Source organism: Nannobrachium achirus (assembly GCF_963921795.1).
Source record: "Nannobrachium achirus genome assembly, chromosome: 6".
In the NCBI taxonomy this organism is placed as follows: domain Eukaryota; kingdom Metazoa; phylum Chordata; class Actinopteri; order Myctophiformes; family Myctophidae; genus Nannobrachium; species Nannobrachium achirus.
The window spans coordinates 25,767,699-25,789,844 of record NC_137815.1 but is presented as its reverse complement, the minus strand read 5'-3'; the positions used below and the strand labels follow the sequence as shown (position 1 = coordinate 25,789,844).

The 22,146-nt window shown below is 46.7% G+C and overlaps 1 protein-coding gene across 1 annotated transcript; it reads right to left on the bottom strand.

The window, feature by feature from the left end:
* Positions 1-15,578: 15,578 nt before the first annotated feature.
* Positions 15,579-17,042, bottom strand: LOC308286941 (solute carrier family 2, facilitated glucose transporter member 1-like; the record flags this gene model as incomplete). Its single annotated transcript, XM_080728063.1, has 1 exon — positions 15,579-17,042. The coding sequence occupies one exon, from the start codon at positions 17,040-17,042 to the stop codon at positions 15,579-15,581; it is 1,464 nt and encodes a 487-aa protein (XP_080584189.1).
* Between the last annotated feature and the right edge of the window lie 5,104 nt (positions 17,043-22,146).

Sequence of the window (22,146 nt, the reverse complement as noted above, 5' to 3'; positions counted from 1 at the left end):
ATGGGGGTGTGAGTAGTTTGAATATCCAGCTGTCCAGAATTGCAGATCCAACCAATATGCCCAATACATGGGTATATACTTAATTTATAATTAAAAAATGTAATAATATTGTAATAATACAATAAAACATTTGTAATAATATTGTAATAATATTCTATTCTATGTTGATGAATTGAATACAGGACCACAAAGGAAGTAAACTGGATTTGTTTCTTCTGAAGATCTTCATTAACCGCTTTCCTTTTCACTGCTCAGTCCATGGATCATCTCCTGGATGCTTCAAACACATTTTAATTCGGTTTTAACACATCATATTTTGGTACTAACCTCAAGTCACCCTTGGGAAGGGGCGCAGTGCCCTTATTTTTATTTCATATTTTCCATTTCTGTAAATATTATTGCATTTTGTGTTTTGCTCAGATGGCTCTCCTATCAGATAACTGTAAATAACATATCTTAGAGCATAAGGTGGATCTAAATTCACAAAAAAACACTGATAAATACGCCTATAAGGGGCCTAAGAACAAAACTCAATCAGTCCAACTTGTAACCACTTTCCCTCCACTATAGAGGGCAGCACAGGATCATGAGATAGAGGGCTAGAGCATTAGACAGACAGACAGAGCACAGATATAAAAAGCTAGATACCTCGTCCACCGCTGCAGTTGATTGGAGCGACCCGTCCAACTTGATAGGCAGAAAAGCGGATGTGTCGAGGGCAGGCTGCCACCAGCTGCCACTCAAAAAAACTACTGGTCAATCACAGCGCGTCTTTTCCGGGACTTTTCCATTCAAACCTGCCTCTGATTTGCCTATCGACCTTCCATGTCTGTTACGCACAGAAGAATTCCAAGCCTGTCAATCAAAAATGCCTATCAATGCGAGACGGGTACCAGAGAGCCGGAAGAGGCGTCTACCTTTTTATGTCTGTGAGACAGACAGACTGACAGTATGTTCCCCTAAGAATAGAGGGCATTGGGGTTAAATGGTTAACTATCTTTAAAAGCATGTAGGCCTATTTATTTAAAAGCACATACTCAAGGACTTTAAATAAGGTACAAATCTGACAGAGCATGTATTTTTTGTGGACTCGCTGAAAGCGAGCACACGTATGTTATCTTCATTATTTATCTATCAAGTTCTCCTTGATTTATCTATCAGTCAAGTTCTCCTCGACAGTATGTAGTAAGCAAGGCCCTTAGCCAATGAGGTGCAGCTGCAGCCAAAGGGTAGATCTTTATGCCCATACATGGTGTTACATGTGAGCCCACACTGTTTCGTAGGAACCCAAATATGGCATTCTGCATCAGTTTTGCCCAGATATGGAGGCCCATATGTCAGACTGGCCTCTAAGTAGTGTTGATTAGCGACGGGGATAACCATATAAACCTGATATCAAGGCCAGTTTGACATACTGTAATGTACCTCCATATTTGGATAAAGGCCAGTTTGACATAATTTACCTCCATATTTGGATAAAGGCCAGTTTGATATAATGTAGTTCCATATTTAGGAAAGACTGACCTGGAACTCTTTTTTATTTTATTTTTGAGCGGTGCTAACCGCTCCTATGTCTAGCTTTGTGTGTAGGACACGGAGCATGAAACTCCATGTATGGAGATAACTAATGTCACGGACAGAATGGCCCATACAAGGAGATATGCACGTGTGTTTTATTTGAAACCATGCAAAGTGGTATCAAACAACAGGTGCTTCGAATTATTAATGATGATTATTAGTGTTTCATCATTTTCTTAGGAGATATGCATGTGTGTCTAGTTTGATACCATGTGAAGAGAGGAGTGCTCACATCGAACAGGTGTCATTTGTTTTCTCAACCATCAAATAGCAAAAAAAAGAAAAGAAAAAACACTTCCTATCCCGTCCAGAGAGTTATTACTTTCCCAACAAGCCCAGGGAGGTGTGCCACAGGCTTTCCATTCCTTAAACAAGAGCCTCCTTCCTAACCTAATGTTTTTTTGTTTTAGTTTTTTTAGTTTTTTCTGCTTTTGAACCCTGTTATATTATTGACTATTGATTGTGTGTGTTTTCTGCAAAGTAGCACTCTAAGATTCCTTGAATGAAGAGGCTCAAGAGTGCATTACAAATAAAATGTATTATTATCGTGGACTCAATGGACTCAAGACCTGATTCTTGGGTCGCATACGCGTCTTTATGGCCCACGAGTAAATATACATTTTGTATCTCCTAAATAATAGTTTTTACCGGTATTAAAAAAAACGCATTGCATCGCAATGTGAGCTTGTAGATCAACTATTTTCACTACCTTGCTCCCCGGGGAGACAAACTTCACTATTTTTTCTCAAGCTAAAAGGATTGAGAATCACTATAGTAATCCAGAGCATTTTCTTTTTTCTTACTTCTTTTTTTGTTATCCCAAGATTTTGTAACCCATTTTTCACCCAGTGTCAATAGCCTAAGTTGTAATCCTGGGTGCTGCTCTCCCTCTGCCAACCTGGGAAGAACCCTGAACTGCTCTCATGCTTCCTGCAGGAGTGAGTAGGCCGCTTCTTATCACCTGACAGGGGGGGAGTTTCCCCCTGTAGGACATAGCGTGTGGAAGGAACACGTTATTCCAACCAGTTCCATTCCCCTCCATCAGGCGTCAGGGTGACCAGGGGGAGGCAGTAGACCAGGATTACTGCATGTTTTTGTGAGGGTACCTACCCTAGGGGACACAGGGAGAACATGCAAAAACTCCACACAGAAAGGCCCTTTCGCCATCCCTAACCTATGGGCACTGATGACACGGAAGAGTGAACAGGCGAACAGGCCCCCAGCACCAGTGTCCCCTTCTTTCTTTTTCTATTATTTGTATTATTATTATTATTATTACCCCTATTGTTTTTGGTGTCTCTGAAGTCAATCAGCTATTGCCGGTGTACACAGCCAAATTTCCGGGCCCCACTGTGCGGACTGTGGGGGCGTGAAAATTCACCGGGTGGACTCAAAATGTCCTCCGGGGCCCCCTCTGCATGTGGACACCACTTGCTCGCCCATCAGTCCCACGGATGATTTTTGTTTCTTTTTTTTTTATTTAGGGTCCTTTTCTGCAGTTCAAGCATAATTCCACAGGGCGGCAGGGTATTTTCCAAAACTATTGGAAGTGGACATGTGTACACAGCCAGCATTACTGAATGGAAAAAATTACTGTCTAATTTGATAGACTATCCCATCTCCGTGATTTGTAGATCTAACTTTACAGACAGTTCATTTCTATGATTTGTATATCTAATTCCAAAACCAGTCCCATCCCCATGATTTGTAGATCTAATTCCATCAGCAGTTCCATACCATGATTTGTAGCTCTAAATCCATCACCTGTCACATCCACATGATTTGTAGATCTAATTCTAAAACCAGTCACATCCACATGATTTGTAGATCTAATTCTAAAACCATTCACATCCACATGATTTGTAGATCTAATCCATACCATAATTTGTAGCTCTAAATCTATCACCTGTCACATCCACATGATTTGTAGATCTAATTCTAAAACTAGTCGCATCCCCATGATTTGTAGACCTAATTCCATCGGCAGTTCCATACCATAATTTGTAGCTCTAAATCCATCACCTGTCACATCCACATGATTTGTAGATCTAATTCTAAAACCAGTCACATCCACATGATTTGTAGATCTAATTCTAAAACCATTCACATCCCCATGATTTGTAGATCTAATTCCATCGGCAGTTCCATACCATAATTTGTAGCTCTAAATCCATCACCTGTCACATCCACATGATTTGTAGATCTAATTCTAAAACCAGTCACATCCACATGATTTGTAGATCTAATTCTAAAACCATTCACATCCACATGATTTGTAGATCTAATCCATACCATAATTTGAAGCTCTAAATCTATCACCTGTCACATCCACATGATTTGTAGATCTAATTCTAAAACTAGTCGCATCCCCATGATTTGTAGATCTAATTCCATCGGCAGTTCCATACCATAATTTGTAGCTCTAAATCTATCACCTGTCAAATCCACATTATTTGTAGATCTAATTCTAAAACCAGTCCCATCCCCATGATTTGTAGATCTAAATCCAACGGCAGTTCCATACCATAATTGGTAGCCCTAAATCCATCACTTGTCACATCCACATGATTTCTAGATCTAATTCTAAAACCATTCCAATCCCCATGATTTGTAGATCTAATCCATACCATAATTTGTAGCTCTAAATCTATCACCTGTCACATCCACATGATTTGTAGATCTAATTCTAAAACTAGTCGCATCCCCATGATTTGTAGATCTAATTCCATCGGCAGTTCCATACCATAATTTGTAGCTCTAAATCTATCACCTGTCACAAAGGCTCTGGTGGGCTGTTTTGGGCTCTGGTGGGCTGTGCTGGGCTCTGGTAGGCTATACAGGGCAGTACTGTACTAGCCTAGACATGTTCTTGTAAAACTATTGGCCGTGTACACTAAGGCATGTAGAAACTATTGCCTGTGTACACAGTGGATAATCCCATCAACGAGGAGCTACAGGACTGGCGGGAGCCTTGAGCAGACTGCTGGAGTCTGGTGCAGTCCTGTGCACCCTGGTCTGGCCTATTCCAGCCGGATCCAGCCTAGTGTAGCCTAGTGAAGCCATCTAACCTCTCCACTTCCCTAATCTATTCTCCCACTGTGCTGGACTTGGATGTGCTGGGCTGTGCTGGACTCTATCAGGCTCTGGTGGGCTGTTTTGGGCTCTGGTGGGCTGTGCTGGGCTCTGGTAGGCAATACAGGGCAGTACTGTACTATAGCCTAGACATGTTCATGTAAAACTATTGGCCGTGTACACTAAGGCATGTAGAAACTATTGCCCGTGTACACAGTGGATAATCCCATCAACGAGGAGCTACAGGACTGGAGGGAGCCTTGAGCAGCCCGGTGGAGACTGCTGGAGTCTGGTGCAGTCCTGTGCACCCTGGTCTGGCCTATTCCAGCCGGATCCAGCCTACTGTAGCCTAGTAAAGCCATCTAACTTCTCCACTTCCCTAATCTATTCTCCCACTGTGCTGGACTTGGATGTGCTGGGCTGTGCTGGACTCTATCAGGCTCTGGTGGGCTGTTTTGGGCTCTGGTAGGCTATACAGGGCAGTAATCTACTATAGCCTAGGCATGTTCATGTAAAACTATTGGCCGTGTACACAAAGGCATGTAGAAACTATTGCCCGTGTACACAGTGGATAATCCCATCAACAAGGAGCTACAGGACTGGCGGGAGCCTTGAGCAGACTGCTGGAGACTGCTGGAGTCTGGTGCACCCTGGTCTGGCCTATTCCAGCCGGATCCAGTCTAGTGTAGCCTAGTGAAGCCATCTAACCTCTCCACTTCCCTAATCTATTCTCCCACTGTGCTGGACTTGGATAGGCTGGGCTGTGCTGGACTCTATCAGGCTCTGGTGGGCTGTTTTGGGATCTGGTGGGCTGTGCTGGGCTCTGGTAGGCTATACAGGGCAGTACTGTACTATAGCCTAGGCATGTTCATATAAAACTATTGGCCGTGTACACAAAGGCATGTAGAAACTATTGCCCGTGTACACAGTGGATAATCCCATCAACGAGGAGCTACAGGACTGGTGGGAGCCTTGAGCAGACTGCTGGAGACTGCTGGAGTCTGGTGCACCCTGGTCTGGCCTATTCCAGCCGGATCCAGCCTAGTGTAGCCTAGTGAAGCCATCTAACCTCTCCACTTCCCTAATCTATTCTCCCACTGTGCTGGACTTGGATGTGCTGGGCTGTGCTGGACTATTGGGCTCTGGTGGGCTTTACTGGGCTCTGGTGGGCTGTGCTGGGCTCTGGTAGGCTATACAGGGCAGTAATCTACTATAGCCTAGGCATGTTCATGTAAAACTATTGGCCGTGTACACAAAGGCATGTAGAAACTATTGCCCGTGTACACAGTGGATAATCCCATCAACGAGGAGCTAAGGGACTGGCGGGAGCCTTGAGCAGCCCGGTGGACACTGCTGGAGTCTGGTGCAGTCCTGTGCACCCTGGTCTGGCCTATTCCAGCCGGATCCAGCCTACTGTAGCCTAGTGAAGCCATCTAACTTCTCCACTTCCCTAATCTATTCTCCCACTGTGCTGGACTTGGATGTGCTGGGCTGTGCTGGACTCTATCAGGCTCTGGTGGGCTGTGCTGGGCTCTGATAGGCTATACAGGGCAGTAATCTACTATAGCCTAGGCATGTTCATGTAAAACTATTGGCCGTGTACACAAAGGCATGTAGAAACTATTGCCCGTGTACACAGTGGATAATCCCATCAACAAGGAGCTACAGGACTGGCGGGAGCCTTGAGCAGACTGCTGGAGACTGCTGGAGTCTGGTGCACCCTGGTCTGGCCTATTCCAGCCGGATCCAGTCTAGTGTAGCCTAGTGAAGCCATCTAACCTCTCCACTTCCCTAATCTATTCTCCCACTGTGCTGGACTTGGATGTGCTGGGCTGTGCTGGACTCTATCAGGCTCTGGTGGGCTGTTTTGGGATCTGGTGGGCTGTGCTGGGCTCTGGTAGGCTATACAGGGCAGTACTGTACTATAGCCTAGGCATGTTCATATAAAACTATTGGCCGTGTACACAAAGGCATGTAGAAACTATTGCCCGTGTACACAGTGGATAATCCCATCAACGAGGAGCTACAGGACTGGTGGGAGCCTTGAGCAGACTGCTGGAGACTGCTGGAGTCTGGTGCACCCTGGTCTGGCCTATTCCAGCCGGATCCAGTCTAGTGTAGCCTAGTGAAGCCATCTAACCTCTCCACTTCCCTAATCTATTCTCCCACTGTGCTGGACTTGGATGTGCTGGGCTGTGCTGGACTCTATCAGGCTCTGGTGGGCTGTTTTGGGATCTGGTGGGCTGTGCTGGGCTCTGGTAGGCTATACAGGGCAGTACTGTACTATAGCCTAGGCATGTTCATATAAAACTATTGGCCGTGTACACAAAGGCATGTAGAAACTATTGCCCGTGTACACAGTGGATAATCCCATCAACGAGGAGCTACAGGACTGGTGGGAGCCTTGAGCAGACTGCTGGAGACTGCTGGAGTCTGGTGCACCCTGGTCTGGCCTATTCCAGCCGGATCCAGCCTAGTGTAGCCTAGTGAAGCCATCTAACCTCTCCACTTCCCTAATCTATTCTCCCACTGTGCTGGACTTGGATGTGCTGGGCTGTGCTGGACTATTGGGCTCTGGTGGGCTTTACTGGGCTCTGATATACAAGGCAGTACTCTACTAAAGTCTAAACATGTTCATGTAAAACTATTGGCCGTGTACACAAAGTCATATAGAAACTATTGCCTTTGTACACAGTGGTTAATCCCACTGTGCTACAGTGCTGGTGGGAGCCTGCAGCAGCCTGATGGAGACTGGTGGAGTCTGGTGCAGTCTGGTGCACCCTGGTCTGGCCTATTCCAGCCTAGTGTAGCGTAGTGAAGTCACATAACTACCCCACTTCCCTAGGCTATTCTCCTGCTGGACAGGAATAGGCTGGACTTAGGTGTGCTGCACTCTATTGGACTCTGGTGGGCTGTGCTGTGTTGTGCTGGGCTCTGTTGGGCTATATGAGGCAGTACAGTACTAAAGCCTAGACATGTTCATGTAAACCTATTGGCCGTGTACACAAACTCATGTAAAACTATTGCCTGTGTACACAGGGGTTAATCACATGTGCAAGGAGCTAAAGGCTGGCTGGAGCCTGGAACAGCCTGGTGGAGTCTGGTGAAGACTGGTGCACCCTATTCCAGCCGGATATGGCCTGTAATGGCCTGGTGCAGCCATCTAACCAGCCGGATATGGCCTGTAATGGCCTGGTGCAGCCATCTAACTACCCCCCTTCCCTGGTCTATACTCCCACTGGGCAGGACTGGGCTGGTCTTAGGTGTGCTGGACTCTATTGGGCTCTAGTGGGCTGTATTGGGCTCTGGCTCTATACTCCCACTGGGCAGGACTGGACTGGACTTAGGTGTGCTGGACTCTATTGGGCTCTAGTGGGCTGTATTGGGCTCTGGTGGGCTGTGCTGGGCTCTGTTGGGCTATACGAGGCAGAACAGTACTAAAGCCCAGACATGTTCATGTAAAACTATTGGCCGTGTACACAAAGGCATGTAGAAACTATGGCCCGTGTACACAGGGGCTTTTTCCTTGACCGTTCGAGTTAGGAGTGCCGTGTACACAGGATCTACAGAGCTGGCTGGAGTATGGAGCAGCCTGGTGGAGTCTGGTGCAGTCCTGTGCACCCTGGTCTGGCCTATTCAAGCCGGATCTGGCCTGTAATGGCCTGGTGTAGCCATCTAACTACCCCCCTTCCTCGCCTATACTCCTACTGGGCAGGACTGGGCTTGACTTAGGTTTGCTGGACTCTATTGGGCTCTGGTGGGCTGTATTGGGCTCTGGTGGGCTGTGCTGTGCTGTGCTGGGCTCTGTTGGGCTATACGAGGCAGAACAGTACTAAAGCCCAGATATGTTCATGTAAAACTATTGGCCGTGTACACAAAGTCATGTAAAACTATGGCCCGTGTACACAGTGGCTTTTTCCTTGACCTTTCGAGTTAGGAGTGTCGTAGAGACACAAGACCGGGTTTGTTGGATTCAGCGTCAAAAAGTAAGTCAGAATAAGTGTCCTTTTTCCGAAATAATGTGTAATCGTGTTGGTGGCGTGCAAATTTCGTGTCTCTTTCGCAATCGTAAAGGGTTCAAATTGTCGGAGAGACACGAAACCCATTCCATTGGATCAGGCATCCTTCAAATATGAAAAGTATTTCCTGCGTGAAACAAACAGATTTTTTTAGATTTTTTAATTGATTTTAAGGACAAAAATTCGGGTTTCGGTGTCTTTTTCGCAATCGTAAAGGGTTCAAAGTGTCGGAGAGACACGAAACCCATTCCATCGGATCGGGCATGCTTCAAATATGAAAAGTTTATCCGGCCTAAAACAAAACATATTTTTTTGATTTTTTTATTCATTTTAAGGACAAAGGGCCCGTTTTGACGCCTAAAACGACCCTTTCCCTTGACCGTTTGAGTTAGGAGTGCCGTGTACACAGGATCTACAGAGCTGGCTGGAGTATGGAGCAGCCTAGTGGAGTCTGGTGCAGTCCTGTGCACCCTGGTCTGGCCTATAACAGCCGGATCCAGCCTACTGTAGGCTAGTGAAGCCATCTAACCTCTCCACTTCCCTAATCTATTCTCCCACTGTGCTGGACTTGGATGTGCTGGGCTGTGCTGGACTCTATCAGGCTCTGGTGGGCTGTTTTGGGCTCTGGTGGGCTGTATTGGGCTCTGGTTGTCTGTGCTGTGCTGTGCTGGGCTCTGTTGGGCTATACGAGGCAGAACAGTACTAAAGCCCAGATATGTTCATGTAAAACTATTGGCCGTGTACACAAAGTCATGTAAAACTATGGCCCGTGTACACAGTGGCTTTTTCCTTGACCTTTCGAGTTAGGAGTGTCGTAGAGACACGAGACCGGGTTTGTTGCATTCAGCGTCAAAAAGTAAGTCAGAATAAGTGTCTTTTATCCGAAAGAATGTGTAATCGTGTTGGTGGCGTGCAAATTTCGTGTCTTTTTCGCAATCGTAAAGGGTTCAAATTGTCGGAGAGACACGAAACCCATTCCATTGGATCAGGCATCCTTCAAATATGAAAAGTATTTCCTGCGTGAAACAAACAGATTTTTTTAGATTTTTTAATTGATTTTAAGGACAAAAATTCGGGTTTCGGTGTCTTTTTCGCAATCGTAAAGGGTTCAAAGTGTCGGAGAGACACGAAACCCATTCCATCGGATCGGGCATGCTTCAAATATGAAAAGTTTGTCCGGCCTAAAACAAAACATATTTTTTTGATTTTTTTATTCATTTTAAGGACAAAGGGCCTGTTTTGACGCCTAAAACGACCCTTTCCCTTGACCGTTCGAGTTAGGAGTGCCGTGTACACAGGATCTACAGAGCTGGCTGGAGTATGGAGCAGCCTGGTGGAGTCTGGTGCAGTCCTGTGCACCCTGGTCTGGCCTATAACAGCCGGATCCAGCCTACTGTAGGCTAGTGAAGCCATCTAACCTCTCCACTTCCCTAATCTATTCTCCCACTGTGCTGGACTTGGATGTGCTGGGCTGTGCTGGACTCTATCAGGCTCTGGTGGGCTGTTTTGGGCTCTGGTGGGCTGTATTGGGCTCTGGTGGGCTGTGCGGTGCTGAGTTGAACTCTGTTGGGCTACACAAGGCAGTACTGTACTAAAGCTTAGACATGTTAATGTAAATAAACTATTGGCCGTGTACACAAACTCATGTATATCTATTCCCCGTGTACAGAGTTGTTAATCTCAAGTGTGGGGAGCTACAGTGCTGGTGAGATCCTGGCACAGTGCCCCAGAGGGGTCTCCAAATGATCTTGGGTGGTCCCAAATGATTAGCTTAATGTGAACATTGTTTTTTTTTCCACTCAACAGTGTACAGAGGCTATCTGCACATTTTTTAAGATACAATTTAAGGACCTTTTTAATACCTTTAAAATGACAAATTAAATATTAAAATGTTGAAAATAGCAGATCTACAAGCTCACGCCGCCTTGCATTGTGAGGCATTGTGAGCATGTATATCTGCTATTTTCACAAGACCGTGTTTTACAAACGCCTCAACTCTTTTTGTGCTACCAAACAGGACAAACTGTCAAATATTAAGTGAGAAGGTTTTGCCCAGCAGGACTTTCTCACAAGTTAGGCGATGTGCATAATGCTATTCCTTTGGTCTTGGTTGCAAACACACCAACAAAACACAGTAAGTCCAAATGGAAAACAGACACACTTTGCACTGAGCTCAAACATGCTTCTCTCCTAGTGAACTCCAAAGAAAGACTGAGGCCACTTGGCAGGAGGCACTGATCAAAAGACAGGCACTAATTGAACACTCCTGGCTTGGTGACCTGATTGGTAGGCAGGTGATGGTTGGTGTAGTAGTGTGTTGACAGCAAGGCTTATGCAGGCCAACCAAACTGTGTCCCTGGCAGGTGCTTGTAGATCTGCGAGGTGCTTGTAGATCTGCTGTATTGGGCCCCCCTCACCCAAAAAATATTTATGGAATAAATACATTAAATATATATGAATACGTGACTTCTATGTAAACCATACTATATGGACAGTTTTTTCTGCATGTCACTATGATGGAAAGCATCTTTAGCCTCACAATAACCATATTGAGTTACCACATGAGTTTGTGTGCACGCACAGCCAATAGTTTTACATGAATATTTCTAGGCTATAGTACAGTACTGCCCCATACAGCCTAACAGAGCCCAGCAAAGCACAGCACAGCCCACCAGAGACAAATACAGCCCACAGGAGCCCAATAGAGTCCAGCACACCTAAGTTCAGCCCAGTCCTGCCAAGTAGGAGTATAGACCAGGGAAGGGGGGTAGTTAGATGTCTCCACCAGGCCATTACAGGCTGGACCTGGCTTGAATAGGCCAGACCAGGGTGCACAGCACTACACCAGACTCCACCATGCTGCCCCAGGCTCCAGCTTGCTCTGTAGATCCTTGCACATGCGATTATACACTGTGTACACGGGCAATAGTTTTACATGAGTTTGTGTACACGGCCAATAGTTTTACATGAACATGTCTAAACTTTAGTACTGTACTGCCTTGTATAGCCCAACAGAGCCTAGAACAGCACAGCACAGCCCACCAGAGCCCAGTACAGCCCACCAGAAACAAATACAGCCCAGCAGAGCCCAATAGAGTCCAACACACTAAGTCCAGCCTAGTGGGAGTTAAAACCAGGGACTGGGGGTAGTTAGATGGCTGCACAAGCCATTACAGGCCGGATCCGGCTGTTATAGGCCAGACAAGGGTGCACCAGACTCCACCTGCTCCAGGCTCCCCCCAGTCCTGTAGCTCCTCGTTGATGGGATTATCCACTCTGTACACGGGCAATAGTTTCTACATGCCTTTGTGTACACGGCCAATAGTTTTACATGAACATGTCTAAGCTTCAGTACAGTACTGCCCCGTACAGCCTACCAGAGCCCAGCACAGCCCACCAGAGCGCAGCACAGCCCACCAGATCCCAAAACAGCCCACCAGAGCCCGATAGAGTCCAGCACAGCCCAGCACATCCAAGTCCAGCACAGTGGGAGAATATATTAGGGAAGTGGGGAGGTTAGATGGCTTCACTAGGCTACACTAGGCTGGATCCGGCTGGAATAGGCCAGACCAGGGTGCACAGGACTGCACCAGACTCCAGCAGTCTCCACCAGGCTGCTCCAGGCTCCCGCCAGTCCTGTAGCTCCTCGTTGATGGGATTATCCACTGTGTACACGGGCAATAGTTTCTACATGCCTTTGTGTACACGGCCAATAGTTTTACATGAACATGTCTAAGCTTTAGTACATTGCTGCCCCGTACAGCCTACCAGAGCCCAGCACAGCCCACCAGAGCCCAAAACAGCCCACCAGAGCCCGAAAGAGTCCAGCACAGCCCAGCACATCCAAATCCAGCACAGTGGGAGAATAGATTAGGGAAGTGGAGAGGTTAGATGGCTTCACTAGGCTACACTAGGCTGGATCCGGCTGGAATAGGCCAGACCAGGGTGCACAGGACTGCACCAGACTCAAGCAGTCTCCACCGGGCTGCTCCAGGCTCCCGCCAGTCCTGTAGCTCCTCGTTGATGGGATTATCCACTGTGTACACGGGCAATAGTTTCTACATGCCTTAGTGTACACGGCCAATAGTTTTACATGAACATGTCTAGGCTATAGTACAGTACTGCTCTGTATAGCCTACCAGAGCCCAGCATAGCCCACCAGAGCCCAAAACAGCCCGCCAGAGCCTGATAGAGTCCAGCACAGCCCAGCACATCCAAGTCCAGCACAGTGGTAGAATAGATTAGGGAAGTGGAGAGGTTAGATGGCTTCATTAGGCTACAGTAGGCTGGATCCGGCTGGAATAGGCCAGACCAGGGTGCACAGGACTGCACCAGACTCCAGCAGTCTCCACCGGGCTGCTCAAGGCTCCCGCCAGTCCTGTAGCTCCTCGTTGATGGGATTATCCACTGTGTACACGGGCAATAGTTTCTACATGCCTTAGTGTACACGGCCAATAGTTTTACATGAACATGTCTAGGCTATAGTACAGTACTGCCCTGTATAGCCTACCAGAGCCCGGCATAGCCCACCAGAGCCCAAAACAGCCCACCACAGCCTGATAGAGTCCAGCACAGCCCAGCACATCCAAGTCCAGCACAGTGGTAGAATAGATTAGGGAAGTGGAGAGGTTAGATGGCTTCATTAGGCTACAGTAGGCTGGATCCGGCTGGAATAGGCCAGACCAGGGTGCACAGGACTGCACCAGACTCCAGCAGTCTCCACCGGGCTGCTCAAGGCTCCCGCCAGTCCTGTAGCTCCTCGTTGATGGGATTATCCACTGTGTACACGGGCAATAGTTTCTACATGCCTTAGTGTACACGGCCAATAGTTTTACATGAACATGTCAAGGCTTTAATACAGTACTGCCTCGTATAGCCCAACAGAGCCCAGCACAGGAAAGCATCGCGCACCAGAGCCCAATACAGCCCACCAGAGCCCAATAGAGCCCAGCACACCTAAGTCCAGCCCAGTCCTTCCCAGTGTGAGTATAGACCTGGGAAGGGGGGTATTTTGATGGCTGCACCATGCCATTACAGGCCGGATCCAGCTTGAATAGGCCAGACCAGGGTGGACAGGACTGCACCAGACTCCAACAGTCTCCATCAGGATGCTCCAGGCTACAGCCAGCCCTGCAGCTCCCTACACATGCAATTAACCCCTGTGTACACGGGCAATAGTTTAACATGAGTTTGTGTACATGGCCAATAGTTTTACATGAACATGTCAAGGCTTGAATAGAGTACTGACTTATGTGCAGTCATGTGCACCCTGGTCTGGCCTATTCCAGCTGGATCCGGCCTGTAATGGCCTGGTGCATACATAACTGCACCCCCTTCCCTTGTCTATACTCCCACTGTGCAGGACTGGGCTGGACTTAAGTGTGCTGGACTCTATTGGGCTGTATTGGACTCTGGTGGCCTGTGCTGTTACACTATTAAACCTATTACACTATTACACTATTACATGTAATGCACTATTACACTATTAGACTTATTACACTATTACACTATTACACTATTACACCTATTACACTATTAAACCTGTTACATTATTACACTATTTACACATATTGTGCTATTACACTATTACACTTATAGTGTAATATATACGTTTTACCCCCGGGAGACCCTCCTGAGAAGCGGGGGTCTGCGGACCCCCTCCCCGTCCGGGCCTCGGTCCTTGGTCCTTGGAGTGGAGCAATAGCTTGTAGATCGGCTACTTGAGTATTTTCCATATTTCTTTTCCCGGTGGCGCTGGGGTCCCTGGGGGTCCCTGGAGCTCCAGGGGTCCCTCGGGGCCCAGGCGGTGGCCCTGCCGCCGGGGACCCCCTGGGTGCCGTCCCCGTCTCTCCCGGTCGCTCCGGGGCCGAGTTAAAGCCTTTTTAGCGGACTGCAGTTGCAGGGGTCTGCCACTAGGTGGCGCTCTATGAACGGCCGTCTCCGGGCCGCCGAGGCGGACGCGTGGGTACCGGCCCCAGCTCTCCCGGTCGCTCCTAGATCGAGTTACAGCATTTTATTTGCACTGCAGTGGCGGGGGGTCCTCCACTAGGGGCGCGACCTGGTGCGTCGTTCCGGAGCACCAGGAGTCGTGGTCCCCGGGAATTCCCTGTGAGCAGCCCCTTTGGGGGGATCATTTGGTAATTTTTTAGCTTTTTGGCGGTGGTCCCCGGGGGTCCCCAGAGCTCCGGAGGGTCCCTGGCTACTCTGCAGTCCCAGGCCGAGGCCCCAAAGTCGGACAGGAGCGGAGCAGCGGCCCGTCTGGTTCTCCAAAGCCATATCCCAGGTCCACAGTCATATCGCCAGGGGTCCCTGGAGGTGGTCCCTGATCGGTAGTCCCCGGACTCTGCAGTCCGAGGCCAAGGCCCCAGAAACCCCTCAGGGACCCAGAGAGGTCCCCGAACCACACTTTGGGAACCAGCCAAGGACCCCTTTGAAACCCTGTAGGGCCCCCCAGAGGTCCCCGAACCACACTTTGGGAACCAGCCATGAATGTACTAGGCTGTTGTGAACCAGCCATGGAAACCCTGGGGGTCCCCAAACCACACTTTGGGAACCAGCCAGGGACCCCCTGGAAACCCGGGGTCCCCAAACCACACTTTGGGAACCAACCAGGCAGTAGTAGGCTAGACTATAGCTCTCTGCTGCCCCCCATTGATAAAACATAGTCGGCACAGAATTGTACACGAAAGGCAGCCAGCGAGTGATCACGCACCATGGTCACTATGAGACATGTACAATGACTGTACACCGGCTCCAAAGGGTACACGGGCCATGGTCATTAACATTGAAACTGCCTGCCGTAGACACCAAAAACAATTGTTATATAAATATCTTTTTTAAATTTGTATGTAGCCCACACATTTCGCTGTTGCCACACTGTTTGTAAGTGCAGCAACAAAGGCTATATATTTAGACACCTTCTTCCTCCTCAGGCTTCCCATCCATTCCCTGTCCTCTGCCTTTTGCGGACTGGTGGAACATGGTGGAGATTTGATCAAATGTTTGTCCCTTGGTCTCTGGTACCTTGAAGAAGGTGAAGATGAAGAAAGCGATCAGAAATGCGGCGAAAATGAGAAACACATATGGGCCACACAGCTCCTCGATGTACTTGAAGCTTAAGCCCACGATTAAGTTGCTGGTCCAGTTGAATAGACAAGCCACAGTCATGGCCGAGGGCCTCGCCCCCTGGGAGAACAGCTCTGCTGTGATGAACCAGGGGATGGGCCCTGGCCCAATCTCAAAGAATGCCACAAAGGAAAATATGGCCGCAATGCTAACATATGACATCCACTTCAGCTTGGCCAGCAGATTTAGACCGACGGTCATCAGAATGGCAGAGCCAGCCATTCCCATCAGCCCCACCATCTGTAAGGGCCTGCGCCCGGCACGCTCCACCAGAAACAGCGAGACCACAGTGACAGCTGCGTTGACCAAGCCGACACCAATGGTGGCATAAACAGGCTGCTCCACTCCAGCATTCTTAAAGATACTGGTGGAGTAGTAGAACACGGCATTGATGCCTGACAGCTGCTGAGAGAGATGCAGGACAATGGCGATGCAGATGGGCTGGCGGTAGAGGGGTGAGCGGAACAGCTCGAGGATGGTCACCTTCTTCTCGCTCATCATCTGCCTGTTCTCCTCCTTCATCTCCTCTATGTCGGTGCTCACGTCTTCGCTCGCGCGCAGCTTCTTCAGCACAGCTCGTGCCTCGCTCTCCCGGTTCTTGTTGATGAGCAGGAAGCGGGGACTCTCAAGGAAGAAGGGCATTAGGAGACACTGCAGCAGCGCAGGGAAGGCAGTGAAGCCGAGTAGCAGCGGCCACAGGGTGGCGTTGCCCATGAGCGACTCCAAGCCCAGCACCTGTGCGATCACGATGCCTATGACGATGGCCAGCTGGTGGAGGCTTCCCAGGGCCCCTCTGATGACAGTGGGAGCAACCTCACCGATGTACAGGGGAACAAAGCCAGAGGACAGACCACAGTAGAGCCCAACCACAAACCGGCCAGTGATCAGCATCTCCCAGGAGCCAGTCAGCTTGGAACAGCCCATGAGAGCTGCAGAGGCGAAGACCAGACTGTTGGCGATCAACATCGAGTTCTTCCTTCCCAAGCGGTTCACAAAGAGTCCCACGGCCAAGGAGCCAATCATGCCACCGACCGCGAATATGGCAACAGTGACAACCCAGAGGGCCGTGAGAGGGCACTCAGGGTTGGCCTCCTGATAGCGGTGGTGCCAGGACTCATTGATGAACGTCTTAATGACCTCCTCAGGGGCATTGATAACTCCAATGTTATAGCCAAACAGGAGAGAACCGATTACAGCTATTACCACGTTCAGCATTAGCTGGAACGTCAGTTTCTTTCTGGAATCCATAGTTGTGTCTTTCTTGGACAAAGTTGAAAAATAGCGGCTTAAGCTTTATAAAGGGATGACCACAGCTGATGTGTCAGAGTGATGTCAGAGCGACAACAGCCGCCATTAGCTGGCTCTCCATGTTTGACCCGTCCTATATTACAATTGGCTTAAGGGCCGGCGGACTCATGACACTATGACTCAGCCATAACCATATAAGGAGTTCCCAATACAGCTACAACCAAATATGAAGTGTGTTGTCCAGCCTCAATGTGTTGCCATGGCATATGGTTGCAAAAGGGGGCATGCCCATATATGAGCATACTGATTAGTCATGACATCAGAGATCTACCTGTATGGGCATAAGAGGGACAAGGACAGATAAATACAGAGATCCTGTTGTCCACAGCAACTATGCTCTATGCCCATATATGGTCATATGCATATATGGGACCGACCCACTTCAAACTCTGCGCTTGCAGCGGCAAGGACTCATGGGGGTGTGAGTAGTTTGAATATCCAGCTGTCCAGAACTGCCGATCCAAACAATATGCCCAATACATGGGTATATAATTAATGTATAATTAAAGAAAATTAATAATATTCTATTCTATGTTGATGAATTGAATACAGGACCACAAAGGAAGTAAACTGGATTTGTTTCTTCTGAAGATCTTCATTAACCGCTCAGTGCATGGATCATCTCTTGGATGCTTCAAACACATTTTAATTTGGTTTTAACACATCATATTTTGGTACTAACCTCAAGTCACCCTTGGGAAGGGGCGCAGTGCCCTTATTTTTATTTCATATTTTCCATTTCTGTATATATTATTGCATTTTGTGTTTTGCTCAGATGGCTCTCTTATCAGATAACTGTAAATAACATAATTATCTAAGAGCCTAAGGTGGATCTAAATTCACAAAAAACTCTGATAAATACGCCTATAAGGGGCCTAAGAAAAAGGGTTGAACAAAACTCAATCAGTCCAACTTGTAACCACTTTTCCTCCACTATAGAGGGCAGCACAGGATCATGAGATAGAGGGCTAGAGCATTAGACAGACAGACAGACAGACAGACAGACAGACAGACAGACAGACAGACAGACAGACAGACTAGTAAGGTAAAGTTAGCCGAAAGTTAAACCAATCTGGGAACTAAATCTAAATCAATATCTTTCTTCACAAATGTGTTCATAAAGGTGTCAACTATCACCTCTGAACTTTCTCAATCACAACTCCCTTTGGGGACTTTGTGGGAGCCAATCAAAGTTGGGGGTATCCCGTGGGCCTGGGATTAAAGGGGGAAAAAATAAAAAATGGCCAACATGAGCGTATGAGGTGTGTAATTAGGGTATTTTGGGGCTGCTGAATCCATTCCAACCATTAGTTATCAGTAAAAATGACTCCTTGGACATAAAATAGGCCACAACAAACTACCTTTTTGTGTCCACGAGACATAATATTGGCAATAAAAAAAATGGTTGGAGTAGGGTTTGAATTCATGAAAACTATTCAAGATCAGGTGGGTAAGCGCACATCATGACACACATGATAACATGATACAATCTGACAAGGAACACTTAAAAGGGTTTAAGCATAGGGACTAACAGGACAAAGGTGAACTCGAATGACATGATTGGCTAAGCCTTAGCCAATTAGGCCTATTTTATGGCCAAGGAGTCATTTAAACTGAAAACTAATGGTTGGAATGGATTCAGCAGCCCAAAAATACCCTAATTACACACCCCATATGCTCATATTGGCATTTTTCTTCATTTTATCCCCTTTAATCCCAGTCCCAGGTATCCCGATACCCCCAACTTTGATTGGTTCCCACAAAGTTCCCCAAGGGAGTTGTGATTGAGAAAGTTCAGAGGTGATAGTAGACACCTTTATGAACACATTTGTGAAGAAAGATATTGATTTAGATTTAGTTCCCAGATTGGTTTAACTTTCGGCTAACTTTACCTTACTAGACAGACAGACAGACAGACAGACAGACAGACAGACAGACAGACAGACAGACAGACAGACAGACAGACAGACAGAATGTTCCCCTAAGAATAGAGGGCATTGGGGTTAAATGGTTAACTATCTTTAAAAGCATGTATTTATTTAAAAGCACATAATCAAGGACTTTAAAGAAGGTACAAATCTGACAGAGCATGTATTCTTTTGTGGACTCGCTGAAAGCGAGCACACGTATGTTATCTTCATTATTTATCTATCAATTTCTCCTTGATTTATCTATCAGTCAAGTTCTCGACAGTAAGTAGTAAGCAAGGCCCTTAGCCAATGAGGTGCAGCTGCAGCCAAAGGGTAATTCTTTATGCCCATACATGGTGTTACTTGCGAGCCCACACTGTTTTATAGGAACCCAAATATGGCATTCTGTCTCAGTTTTGCCCAGATATGGAGGCCCATATGTCAGACTGGCCTCTATTGATCAGCGACGGTGATAACCATAGAAACCTGATATCAAGGCCAGTTTGACATACTGTACTGTACCTCCATATTTGGATAAAGGCCAGTTTGATATAATGTAGTTCCATATTTAGGAAAGACTGACCTGGAACTCTTTTTTTATTTTATTTTTGAGCGGTGCTAACTGCTCCTATCTCTAGCTTTGTGTGTAGGACACGGAGCATGAAACTCCATGTATGGAGATACCAGTAACTAATGTCACAGACAGAATGGCCCATACAAGGAGATATGCACGTGTGTTTTGTTTGATACCATGCGAAGTGGTATCAAACTAGACCAGGTCAACCTGGTTGTGCCAGACCCCGGTTCTGCCAACCCCCTGTCTGTCATCATCATTTATGACATCATGCCTTTTGTAGGCATGTCATCATCATGTCATCATCATATATACCCTTTATATAGAAAACCCGGACAGACATTTGCTTATGTAGGCCTACCCATTTCATGGGTCTGGCAACAACAGGTGCTTCGAATTATTAATGATGATTATTAGTGTTTAATTATTTTCTTAGGAGATACTGCATGTGTGTCTAGTTTGATACCATGCGAAGAGATTAGTGCTCACTTCGAACAGGTGTGATTTGTTTTCTCAACCATCAAATAGCAACATAAAAAAAAACACTTCCTATCCTGTCCGGAGAGTTATTACTTTCCCAACAAGCCCAGGGAGGTGTGCCACATGCAGGCTTTCCATTCCTTAAACAAGAGCCTCCTCCCTAACCTGATGTTTTTTTTAGTTTTTTAGTTTTTTTTTTCTGCTTTTAAACCCTGTTATTATTGACTATTGATTGTGTGTGTGTTTTCTGCAAAGTAGCACTCAGATTCCTTGAATGAAGAGCGCATTACAGATAAAATGTATTATCATGGACTCAACGGACTCAAGACCCGATTTTTGGGTCGCAGACGCGTCTTTATGGCCCACAAGTAAATATACATTTTGTGTCTCCTAAATAAAAGCTGTATTTAAAAAAATAAAATAAAAAAAACGCATTGCATCGCAATGTGAGCTTGTAGATCAACTATTTTCACTGCCTTGCTCCCCGGGGAGACAAACTTCTCTCTTTTGTCTCGAGCTAAAAGGATTGAGAATCACTATAGTAATCCAGAGCATTTTCTTGTTTCTTCTTTTTTTACATCCCAAGATTTTGTAACCCATTTTTCACCCAGTGTCAATAGCCTAAGCTGTAATCTTGGGCGCAGCTCTCCCTCTGCCAACCTGGGGAGAACCCCAAACTGCTCTCATGCTTCCTGCAATGCAAGAGGAGTGTGTAGGCCGCTTCTTGTCACCTGACAGGGGGGAGTTTCCCCTGTAAGACGTAGCGTGTGGAAGGAACACGTTATTCCAACCAGTTCCATTCCCCTCCATCAGGCATCAGGGCGACCAGGGGGAGGCAGTAGACCAGGATTACTTCATGTTTTTTGTGAGGGTACCTACCCTAGGGGACACAGGGAGAACATGAAAACTCCACACAGAAAGGCCCTTTCGCCAACCCTAACCTAGGTTATGGGCACTGATGACACGGAAGAGTGAACATGCCCCCAGCACCAGTGTCCCCTTCTTTCTTTTTCTATTATTTTTATTATTATTATTAATATTATCATCATTATTATTATTTTACCAACCCATGTAGTCAGTCACTATTACAAACCAATAAAATGTATTGTAGCTACAGTTTTTAGGTATTTGTACTTTACTTGAGTATTTCCAATACTTTTACTTCTACTCTCTACTTTTTACTTGAGTATTTTCAAACTTTTATTCAAATAGATTTAGAATTAGAATTCTGTACTTGTAACAGAGTATTTCTACATTGCAGTATTGATAGGATACTAAAACATTTTAGTAATTTTTCAACCACTGCTTTTATGGAGCTCAATCCTCCTGTCAGCGACGTCTGCATGGGGATATCATAGATAGATAGATACCTTTATTATCCCAAGGGGGAAATTCAGTGGTTCATAGGCTGAATGATCAATGGAATGGTGTGTGCATAAAGGCGCACAGCGTCCCTCACAACGCACACATCGTCTGATCGCCGTTTTAATATGTCTAATGGCCCAAATGCACTAGGCTCAATGCAATAGGTAGTAAAAATATTGCGCACAAGTCTACCTTCTATGAAGCCTACCTTCTTGATGCCGTAGAGGGATCCAGGAAAGCCAGGCTCTTCATGTGTATCCACTCTTTCTTTGTCTTCCCCCCCTGTCCGCTTTTTGTTTTGGCCTCCTTCTTCTTCTTCTTATATGTGTCACGGAGGTTACGCCACTGTGACTTGAGCTTTTTCAGCACATCTTTGCACAAAACACATGACAGAGAACAAAAGTGAATATATAAACATGCTCGTTGAGGCGAGCATTTGGATGTGATTTTGCAAATATAGGCTACTACTTACCTTCCGAAACGCCAAGGCCGAGTTCGGCGGCAATCCCCCTCCAAATGTTGTCTTTTAATTGCTCGTCTTTGTATTCGTTTAGTCCTTTATCGTAAAGTTCAGGGTGCTCCGAAACAAAAATGATTAGTCTGTCAGCGGCCGCCATATTTGTTTATGGCATGGGGTCAAATGTCATGAGATCAAACTGATTTTGATTGGTCAATGAGTTTTCACCGCATGCAACAAGACGCATGAATCGAACTG